The 12,289-nt window shown below is 40.4% G+C and overlaps 1 protein-coding gene across 1 annotated transcript; it reads right to left on the bottom strand.

The window, feature by feature from the left end:
• Window positions 1-6,546: 6,546 nt before the first annotated feature.
• On the bottom strand, window positions 6,547-9,444 carry LOC118417708 (glycogen-binding subunit 76A-like). Its single transcript, XM_035823377.1, has one exon. The coding sequence runs from the start codon at window positions 9,214-9,216 to the stop codon at window positions 8,338-8,340; it is 879 nt and encodes a 292-aa protein (XP_035679270.1). The 5' UTR covers window positions 9,217-9,444; the 3' UTR covers window positions 6,547-8,337.
• Window positions 9,445-12,289: the final 2,845 nt, after the last annotated feature.

Below are 12,289 nucleotides of genomic sequence, written 5' to 3'. Positions count from 1 at the left end.
ACATTAAGTCGAAGATACCATTACGGCAAATGAAATTATCCTACAGCAACTGAAATCATGCGATTAATATCGATAATGCGTTGGTTGTAATTCAACATTATCAGTTATTTTTGTGCTTTCTGAATTGCCGTAATTCCAGGTGGGCTGAAACCAATTTTTATGGTCCATATAATGTCGTTCTAGATGGAAACCCGTGTGATTGAAAAGAGACAAGACTGACTGAATCGCGCTGAATCCCTCCCTCTAGCGGAGTGGGCTCTATAGAATAGTTGAGAGACTTCGCGTTATACAGATTACGATATGGCTACAAACTGTTTATCTAAAAAGAGTTACAGAGTAATTTGACTTATCATCTCTTTCCCTATATGGGCGTTTGACAAAGACAACATCACAAAGGGACCATTTACTATCATGATACGAGGGTGCTTCAAAAAGTAATGTCACTAGTTTTATAACAGGCTCATTTTTTCCTCGAATGAGATGAAATTTGGCACAAAGGTAAAGGCATATATTCTCTTGAGATTAGAATATCTCAATTTGTTGTTACAATTTTTATGAGCAACTGAGTTGATTTCAAAATAACCATACCCCTGGAAGTTTGTCAGAAGATCAGTTCCTCTAGATCTGACCCTCTTATAACTACTGTAGGAAGCCGAAATTTCACCTGTATAATAACAAATGTCTCTATAAGTTACATGCCAATTTTCATATCTGAACTCCCAATGGTTCATCTTTTACAGCTGCTAGAAAGGAGCGAGTTACTATATTACAGGCAGTTTGATTAATAGCCAAATACGTGGTTTATTTATCAAAGGTTTTGTAGACTAATTTGCCATCAACTAAAAGATACGAAACTTGGCACAGTTATTGGTTGTTTCTAGACAAAGAAGTGTGCAAAGTTTGATTTCTTTCTGTTTATTGAAAAGTCCACTACAGAAACTTAAATCAGCTCACCCCTGATTAACGGCACTGATGACCGGGGTCATACCTTACTTCTCGAAAAAAGAAAACATGATTGGATTTAAAAGGCAAAAATTGACATGTGTCTTACGGATAAATGGAACTTGATACATGTGCAGTTTTAGTTTCATACAATTGCTGCAAGTGAGTCAGGGACATTATCAATTGCTCCTTAATTGAACCTCTAATTTCTTTCGACGGGAAAACAAGGGTGTGGTCATCTTGAACTCAACTCAGTCACTCATAAAAAGGTGAACAACAAAGTGGGATATCTCACTTTCAAGAAGAGATATGCCTTTACCACTGTACCAAATTTCAACTCACTCGGTGTAAAAATGAGCCTGTCATGAAACTAGTGACATTACTTTTTGAAACCCCCTCGTATATCAAAATATTTTAACATTTCAACTATTCTAACCTGGGATTCGGTCTTACCCTACTGTTTGGCTGCCCAGTCTTTGGATTCAAGATTAGAATGAGACCAAGTACATGTATAGTCTTTGTATTATGGATACGACATAGAACAAAACGTTATGTTGTACAACTGTAACAGCTTGAACATACAAAGTGCTTGTCTGTTGTGCAGATATTTATGTTGACTGAATGACTTGGATAAGTACCACTTGGCCGATCCCCCACGCCAGTTAGAGCTCAAATTCAAAAATATTCGTTTATTATCTCACCACAACTATTCGTTTGTTTGTATGATTGCCACCGTTTCCCTCCGGTAACCGAGACTGTGCTGTCCGAGGCTGAATTATTATAAACATCATGTGACCTTTCACTGTGACTGGCGTACTTATAGATAACACTGCAGTGTATGGAGGGGGAGGGGGCAGATGCAGCTAGCGAATATATGATCTCCTCTGGTCAACACCATAACGTAGACTTGCTCGTATGAACAAACTACCCAGTAAGCTAGTCTGGTCTTTCAAGCCTAAATAATCTATACGATTTTCTGTGGACTGAGATCGTTAGGTTTTTCGATTAACAACCCAAAGGATCCTAATCATTACTCCCTGTGATATATATTGGGCTGTATATTGGACGGCACTATCTGGAGTGGTGTAAATGTAAGACGTGTAGTACGTGTGGTACGTGGTCTGTCTGCCTGTACGTGCCAGGGGCTTCCGAGTCTTTACTTTTTAAGATCCAATTAAGGAGAAAGGAATCTACGCCTACTGGAAGAGAGCGAACACAGTGCCTTATTCAAACTCACAAAGGGAAAATAACGATCACTGCTTAAGCTGGTATAACCATCTCACGTACGCCAGTGCGAGTCATTCTAATGCCTGCAGAACTTGTCTTTTATATAATATTTCAGGAACATTAACACTTTTTCATCTCGAAAAGAAAAGGGAACATTGATGCAAGCCCTGTACATCATTTCGGGTATGTAAAAAAAAATTCAAGCTATATGAACTGAAATGCAGGTCTGTCGTACCCCCCTCACGTTTGCGCCTGACTTTTAGCTTTGGTAATGACCGGAAAGGCAGACGTGTTTGTGACGGCTTGTTGCCCGGATGTTCCTCTGAAGATTGCCGAACGACCGAGCGTGGCCGACCATAGTATGAAGTACGCCCTCCCCAAAGTACAGGAATATCAGATCTTACGCCGTTCCAGTGACATTGGAGGAATGTCAAATTTTAGTACAAAGAGACATCACAAGATTGCTGTACGACCGAGTGATATCGAGCATGACCCTCCCCAATGTATACAGGGATATCAGATATTACGCTGTTTCAGCGATACTGTACACTGTAGGTATTTTAGATCTTGGTAAAAAGGTACATTACCAGATTGTTGTGGGACTGAGCGTGCTCTGACTGTTCATGTGCCAATATATTGAATTATTCATACCTATATATGTTCATATACTAGTATGTCTCTTTGGTTGTACTGTAAGTAGTTGTTATAGACCTTACGAAAGTCACTGTACTTTTGTCGTGTCAATAAAGATTTCTGTGCTCTCCCCACATTACATATAGTGCCAAAAGACATATTTACTGCCGTTTAGAATTTTAAGAATGCAAAGTCACGTACGGGAACACGGTTATTTTCAGAAAATTAATCCTAGCTTAATGTGATACAGAAATGCTAAAACCATTTTGTAGTTTTGCATCTGTTGTGTAAGTGTCATACGCCCACTTCAACCTTCAGATAAAAAATCTAATTTTATTAAACCTACACGTGGACCAATTGATACATAGTCTCGAAAAGATTCTTGGCCTGGATAATTTAACAGTAGCTTGCCCGCTATAGAGTTTAAATTGGTCCAACTTTTTTTACTGACTTGCAGTGACTGCAACACGGGTACTGAATTAAAACAGATAGCAACGTTAGAGTCACGAAATGTACACTATCATAGCATAACGTTAACACCTTACTGTTGATGAACGAAATATTGACAATAACATATCCTTTTTATACAGACTTGAAATGGGGAACTATATAACTATGTAAACAGTGGCTGGCTGAGTCGTGTGTCAAAGTTCACTCTAGTTTACCAATTTCAACTGTTTTTCAGCAAATCAGGTTATTGGATGGAATCTAGCATCAACCACCAACAGCTTCAACATCCCAGACTGTCTATTGTTTATAGCAAGGAGCAACCTCCTTGTTTATAGATATGCCTTGTTTCCAATCAGTCCATGACGGAAACGGTACGTCTGTAGCATTCATTGGAGCGGTGAGAAAGCTTCATTAAGGCGGAGTCACGCTGCAATCGGGGTGTAAATTGGAGACACAGCTGTCTTTTCTTCCACTTCATCGATTGGAGCTTCCAACATTTATTACCTGTTGTACATGTAAATAGAGAAGCAGTGACAAATTTCTGAAACGTCTACGTGGTAACAGATGAAAAATTATTGTTATGTATTGTTATCGAAATATAAATTATGTGTCTTATCAATTAATTCGTATGATAATGAAGCTGGAATAACCATGTAATTATGCTAACTGCTGTGTTGGGTGCATCGATGTAGTTATGCGCCAATATTAAATTAGCAATTGCGAGTGTTGTTACTGATAAGAAAATAGGACTATGTTAACCCATTTCGTTAGTGTAGATTGCAATATCGAGACAGACTAAAATGGTTAGTTCGTGTTATTAATTGACCGCGCTCGTTTTTGTGACACGTTCTTGTGTAATTTTCCTTTAAAAATTCGCATTTTCCTTCTAGCTTTACCTTTCACTCATTTATTTCTTGCCCTCCCCCTAGCTTAAATGCCTAGAAAACCTCCCTGATACCACCGCGCCCAATCCCAAAGTCTTTGGCAAAGATGTCGCATTCTTGGCTAGTAGCACAAAGGGCACAGGACGCGGTGAACACGGTAAAACATCCAGACACATGGCCTCATAAGGCAATTTGCTGTCTGTGGCTGGTGGAGACCGGAAGACTAGGCGGAGTCACATTTGATAAGTGGGTTACGAATGCGTGCCAAAACAGCGTCTCTAAAGACAGGATCATTTTAAGATGATCGTTTTGTCTTTGAAGGGGTTAACGCTAATCTCAAAAAGGATTGTGCGAACAATAGCAGATAACCGCGGTGGGTAGCATCGTCGTGTTTAATTTTGCATGTTAGGATTTCGAGCAGTCCATTGCTCGTACGTACATGTTGATTGACCTGTTCATACATACTATAGCTAACGATTGGCTGATGGAAAAAAATATTAAAACCAAACATTAGTGACGTAGATATTGAATTTATTCTGGACTAGGAACGTAGTTCAGTCATCTTCATTGTCTGTCTCTGTTGCTTGCTTTCAGACAGCTTTATGTATGCTTGTATTGTATAATATAATTGACTGTTGTTCACTTACAATTAGCCCAAGGGTCCGATTTTGCAATAAAGTTTATCAGCCAATTTGATATTGTCCCTACTTAGTTCATTAGTTCGGTGATTATCCTTTTATTATTTCCTAAGTTACGTTTAATTATTTTGTGTAATATGTTTCTCATTCCATTGTTTCCGTTAATTATTATCCATACTTATTTAGGTTAGGTTGAATTGAAATGAGATGATATAGGAAGGCCTTCTTATAAGCTCTATGCTTTTGGCCTACCTTGCAGTTGCACTATTCATGTATAATAATTCACTCATATGTACTTTTTGTTGTTGTTTTTAAAGTACGAAAACAAATAAACAATGATTTGGAGGATTGTGCTAGAGAATAATGTACTGTTATACACCAGTCGTTGTTGGATTATCAATGTCATGATCACATGATTATACTCGCGAGAGTTGAAATGTAGACTCTGAAATGCTCTTGATGCTGCCGGTGTCACGTAAGCCATGGGGGTTACTTGTGGTCATGAATATTAATGAGTAGCATTTCGCCAATAGACATCAATGATGTAGGCTCAAGTGATTATGAACATAATACTGATTTTGCCACCTTTTAGATTTCATGAGACTAGAGTAACCATCACAAAGTGATGAGTATTTTCGTTCATAATTTTGCCGCCTCTCAGTACTAATATTTCGTTACAAGTCGTACATATCAAGTTGCCATACACTGTCTCCTGTACAGGTGTCATGCAATAAAGTTCTAAAGTTCTTCTTCTTTATAACGCCAAAATACCACTTGGACACAAACTCATAACAAGTTATCATGGACTCGAGCGAATCCAATCATACTGTCAAGGCCAAAAAGGGCACGAAACTTGCCCTAACAGCTGTCCAGTCGTGCACTTGGGCGATCAAGTAGGTCAACTGATAGTGACAGGCAGTCTGAAAATGGACAGGTCAATGAACCCTATGACGCAATACCCACACCATTATTCCATATAAACCCTGAATACAAAATACCCTCTAACCGCCCTTGGAATCTATCCAATCCAATCCTATCTTTGTCCGTGTTCAGCCGTTACGACAGACCTTGAGCAATGCTATAAATCACTCTACACTCCGGGTCAATACCCACCCCACTGGTCTGCCCTGTTTTATTCTCACATCGGTCTGTTCTGTATCTCCATTCCTGTGCAGGTCGGTACGTTGCCACAATTTCAGACGACGCGAAACACAAACCGGGAATATGAGCCGAACGTGTCAATTGACTATAAGACCGCTACCCCAACATGTTATTTCAAACACACACACTGTACGCTATATATGGTAACCCTAGTCAATCGCTTGAATGTCGGATTTTGTGAAGTCATAAATTGGCGTTTTATGGACCATCTGTTAAAATTTTGGTGTTGAAACGGTTTAATCATGTAAAGTCACTTAACATTATCTTGCAAATCTATGATAGATCTTCTTTTTTGTTACCCCAAATACATTGTGAATCCTTTTGTGAAGAATTCCGATAAGGAAGCGAGTTCAGAGCTTCATTCAAATTTCAGAGTAAGGTTGATTTTAGAACGAAAGCTAACACATATAGCATGGACAAAGTTTACCTGAACATGCTTTCTCTACACACAAGTTGTGTCAACTCACTGTTCACTCAACATAAGTCATAAGATAGTGTACAGTACGTACATAATTTAAACTTTAAACGCCATATTTTGACATTCATTCTGTTTGTACGTCTAACACTAGAACCCCGCCCACATATTCTATGACATAACAACAAGAACACAATTTTCTCGATACATAAATTATATTTTCTTTTCAAACATCTTTTCATAGAGTTTATGCTTAAACATCATTCGTTTTCAAGAGAAATGGTAGCAGCTAGTTCAAGACTACGTTTATGTACACTACTTGCCATATCAACAACTGTGCAACATATATTTCACACTTTTTGCGATGTTTCAAAATAGTGCAAGGCCATGGGTACCTCCGACAAGCTATAAATACATATGGTCAAGAGCAGGGCAAATGGCATTGGTTTTTTTTTAAGGCAAGCAAACGCAACCCGCAAAGGGATTCCAATGACTGCATCGAAACACTATATCATTTATACAGTCATAATTTGGAGGGACTTTCATCTGTCTGATGTTCAAAATCCATATGCATTGTTCTTGCCGATGTTTCATCTTTTTAGTACATATCGTGCAAACACGGTAGCACAATATTACCCAAGCCCCATCTTCTGACCTCCACGGGAATGCTCAATGTCAAATCATCTGGAAACCCTCCCCACTTCACTGCCTCTGTTACACGTACACGTTTCTACTGAACGTGAAATAACACCCTCAACTTCCACATACTGCTCTAACAACTGTCTGTTGTATGTTTTGCTTTTGACCATATACTTAAAACGTAACGAGGCCAGCTCATTGCGTGTTGACATGGCAAAATTCCATGACGTTTTAACGTTCGACCAAGAATGGGTCAAACAATCAAAAATGTACAACTGGCCCCTCCCTCTGGACATAATTGACGGACTACTAATTACTTTGACCTGTTCTCTCTATTACAATCTGATTTCCTCTCCAATAGTTCTCAAGGTCAGACAGATGGTGGTTGGGTAATTGAGCAGTCGTGCAATGCACACGTCAATCATTCTATATCAAACACAACCGCTCAGCAGTCTGTAACACCAATATTTAACATTTCTGCGCCTAGCAACACACAGTGTTCGTCCAATTGTTAGCACTGTATGACAATAACAATATTTAAGTCATTGGGTGACGTATACAAATCACAGTTCGCAAATATTTACTAACCAACGACTGTCCATACTGTTTCTGACATTTTGCAACGTCACCCTCAATAACATGCGGTTTTTACCATATCCACTCACTTCCATTTTGCATAGTCATCCAGTCATGTTCTGCGGATCCAATCGAAGCAGCTTTTTTTACGTCTCAAAAGTTCACCCATTTTCTAACAAACACATTTTGTACACGGAGACGAAATTATCTAATCTATATATCAAATCATATATTGCTATTCTCAAAATCACAGAAGTGTTGGCAAGGCTGGGGAAGTGCACATATTTCTAAGATATGAACATCTGAATGCTGCAAAACGACTCTGCGATTAAAATATAATACCTTCGACACATCTAGGATTACGATTCCATTCTATATACATGTAACATAGTTATCACATTATGGATTTGGACAAAAAAGACGAAAATCCAAACAAGGACCGATACGGCCTAGGATAAGGTATGTACATTTTGTATGCAATAAAATACAGCGGTGATTTGAACTCACCCATGAGCATATATACTGTACAAGGACTGAATAATGTAGGGACAGGTGTAATACTACTAAAAATATGCAAAACATTTAGACTAGAAGTCCCTTTTCATAATGGAACAGCCCGGTGCATCACATGCATGAATAAATAAAGGTCAAATAAATAAAGGTCGAAGTTCACTATCACGAACTGCACTATAAACAGCAGTAGTTAACAGACAAAACTAACGTAGGCAGGGAGTGGGGTGGCATTACAAGAACTGTCACACACCTGGAAAAATCAGGTAAAACGCCACAAAGAATCGTCGGGTGACGTCGACAAGGTACTATATCCCTGACTGAAACACTCGAACACGTAGTTGTGACCTTGGTTGTTGTCCCAGAATGTGTTTCCGGGGATTTCGAAGCGCACACACAGTTCCACTTTCCCGCCGACTTCCATGTTGTTTGGTGCGGTGATTGTGAAGGAAAACTTGTCGGTAGTGCCGTCAGAAGACCCATGTACGTATTCTGTGGGCGCGTCAAAGCACAGTTTCCAGTCGTTGTACGTCCATCGTACACCCACCTTCTTCTCGAAATGCAGATTTCTCACGCGTATCGTACCTAAGATGGTCATATCGGACACCACGGCGCTTTCCAAACACACTGCCTGTGTGAACACCTTTCCTAAAAACTCCCGAGCGGACCCAGGCTGATTAAACAGGGGTGTCAGGTATCTGTGCTTCTCGATAAATTGTTTCGTAGCCTCCGTCAGCTCTTCGTGACTCCGGCGGAGAGACTGCAGCACTTGCGCCGGTATTTCCGGCGGCAGCTCTCGCTCCGCATTAGTAATGACCTTGACGTCCGTGAGTTCCAATCCAAGGGCGTCCGCGAAGCGTACTGATTTTCGCCTAGTGGGGGAGGGCGGTGGCTTTTCCCCGACTTCCTTCAATGATTTCGACCGCTGATGTGTCTTCCCTCGCTCGGCATGCTCGGGCAGAAGATATTTAGTGCTGTGACCGAATAATTTCCTGGCCGTTTCCTCGGCCTTCTTTGGATCTATGTCGTCAAATGAGTTAATATCGTTTCGCTCGTGGTTAGTCTCCGCCGGGTTCTGGCCGGCCTTACATGGCTTTGGTGTACATTGGTCCTCGTCAATCCCGCAGTTATCAGCTGACATAGTTCTTGAAAACCCAGGTCAGATTTCCAGTAAGTTTCACAGTCACAACTCAAAATTCGGGTTAAGAAAGGCACCAAGCCCTACCTTAACTGCTTCTGGAATTCTCTGTCCACAACTGAAACAAGCTGTCGATATCGCCAAGTTTCAGAGCTGGCCAATATCACCTGCCTGCACGTCGCCATGTTGCTCTCACAGCTCTGCTCTGTGTATAAATAACCCACTGCCCGACCTTTTATATTATCACGGCACGGCGTCCTCCTATTGGCCGAGTGACGTCTGTACCCATGTAACCCCCAATGACGTCAGCAGCGTGCGGTGTTTCCCGGCTGGATTGAACAGGTAAGTAGCGCCGCGATCCGACACGAACCGCACGTATCAACTGACGGAATGTTCCAGAAAAAAAATTCCATTCACTTTCATTTAGGATGTGACTGTAGTAACGTTACTAGTAGTAGTACTGCGGTCCTGCATGTCTGTCTGACATGTAGGTTTTAACTGTGAGACAATGTAGCATGGAACACTGTATGTAAAGTGATTATATTACCAACGCAAACACAAAACACTCGTACATACCATCGCGTCCGTTCTTCAAGGCGGAGGGCCAACCTGTGCCCAGGTAAACAAAGAAATAGAGCTGGTATCCTTTGGGTGTCACTACAAAGTACAATGGTTCTTAAGTTGACCTTGACCTATAAAACAAACGACGGGAGGTCATGTTTCACTCATGGTGGTATACAATCACCGTAGGACGCCAAGAGCGAACAATTAGCTGGGAAATTTATGTGTTCGTCGGAACTGGTTTGGTACATAAATCACGCGGAAACAATCGTTGTGTCATTTCAAAATAGCAGTGCAGAAGTAAAGTATACCACAGACCATGGCCTCTTGTCTAATTCGGTGCTGGCAAAACTACTCGGATTTTGGCATCGGGCCATAAACAGTAAATCTTAGGAATAAAATACAGCGCGCAATGCTTTAGTACTATTCTTATTGAGGAAAAGCTATTTCCTGTCTCAGCCGTCCTTTTTTGGTCTATAACAATTTTGATTCTCAATTGGGATGAGAAAACTCGCAACCGATATATATGTAATATTTTTCATTCTAGAAAGTTCTAGATCTACCAAGAAAATTGCTAGAAATGTCTAGAAATTTCTAGAAACTCGTAACGAAAAGAAGTTTCGGCTATGTCAAGTTTTGGTGTTACCTTAATTGTCGTTGTCACATGATGATTGGTATAAATGACTAATATTGATAACCTTTAGTAACATACATTACTGAACTTATGGTTTACATGCAGTGGTTAAACACATGCAAACACATGTACAAGTATACGAATGCAAATGTATTTACAAGATACGGATACTTATATGAGAAAAGTAATCTAATTCATGGGTCATCTTCTCGCTTCTTTCTTTGTGATGTTGTAATGTTGAAGATAGAAGATCCACATGATAAGTGTTTGTATTCAATCCTTTGTTGTTTTGTGGTTATCACTTGCCCTTGTCTGTCCTCTACGTTTACTTCATTAATATGGGCGTCTTGCCAGTGACATCTGCCCGCGTCTGGAACGCCCAACACGTAACTATTTTGCTTGTCCACGAAAGTAGGCCGGGCAATCCCATGGAGTTTGTCCCCTGACGTCAGTCCTCCAGCTGGTGTCAGCAACACTGGGCTCTCCTAGCGACGGTAGTGTGTACTACACTGTGCAAGTCGAATAGTTTCGTTAATTCGTTTCTTCAGATGAACTTCAGGCATCTGGCCCATATAAAAACATAACATATACAAAATAAACAATACTACATGGCAACACACATAACTGGTGTGTTGTCACCTATAACCTGACTTATAAAAAAACTACCTTTCAAAAACCGTGTTCACATAGCGTCTCTGAAAAGATGCTGAGATCATAGGAATCTGAATATAGCCGCCCAGTATTAGCAAAAGAAGAGTTGTGCTTGACAGAGACCAAATGTCAAGTCCATACCAGTAGATTTTCTTTTTCAAAATCACGGAGTAGTTTGTTTAGTTACATACTTCCTGGCGAGTGGGTAAGAGTTTGCTGTACTAGTAACGTTATTGAGCGACACCTTGCGACAAAAGTGTTCCTCTGGCCCGCTACGATGCCATGATAACGGTAACTGTTGATGGACATGTTGAATGTAGAAAATATTTCACAGACCACAGGAATACTAGTACTGTAAACCGTGAAATACTAGCGGTTTTCTACAACTCGTCACACTGCGAACACCCGCTCACTGCTGTCTTCCGCTGCAATATTACAGCTGTTTCAAACACGGAACTTCCATTTAGCGTCTTTACGAGGGACTTTCATAACCGGAGCTAGATAACATCGACTATCATAGTTCCACCAGGTGCCATAATACCGCAACCTCAAAAAAAAAAAAGTTAGTATAAAAGCTTAAGGTCTTCCCAAGATTGTCTTGAACACCGAATGTTAAATATCCTAAATGTAATACAATTCAGATATTACGTGTTGAAGACAGTTTTTTGAGGTGGCGGTATAATGGCACCTGGTGGAATTGTACGAATTCATCTTACTCATTCCACCAGGGGAACATTGAGGACGGGGAACTTTCATTTTTCATTCGAAAAACCGTTCCTTGTCTAGACGTGAATGGTAACAATAACTTTGCGTAGTGGTTTGGTGCCCAGGCAGAAAGATACCATGTGACAAACGTTACTATTAAATGATTTCTGTTTCTGTTTCATATCTTAAGGGGGAAATATGAGAAAATTCTGAAAATGAATATACACGATACGCGCATAGTTTATAATGATCAGCTATAACAACAACTTCTGAACGTATTTACACCTGTGTAATTTAAGCCTGATCTTGACCGTAACATGACAAACCACGTCGTCCACGTGAGCTCAAGGTCGTTGACCTCAATCTCAAAGCTCAGCTGACGAACGTCTCCGGCATCCAAAAAGCCTACAGGACGTTCACCGGTCATGCGCAAAACGAAGTCAACCCAAAGAGCCAATTGCAAAGTGAGCAATTTTCCAAAATATGCTACTTTGACTGCACCAACTTAGGAAAGTGGTGTGGAGT

The sequence above is a fragment of the Branchiostoma floridae genome, chromosome 6, assembly GCF_000003815.2.
Source record: "Branchiostoma floridae strain S238N-H82 chromosome 6, Bfl_VNyyK, whole genome shotgun sequence".
In the NCBI taxonomy this organism is placed as follows: Eukaryota; Metazoa; Chordata; class Leptocardii; order Amphioxiformes; family Branchiostomatidae; genus Branchiostoma; species Branchiostoma floridae.
Note: the sequence above shows the minus strand (reverse complement) of the source record. Positions and strands in the feature narration are given on the sequence as shown.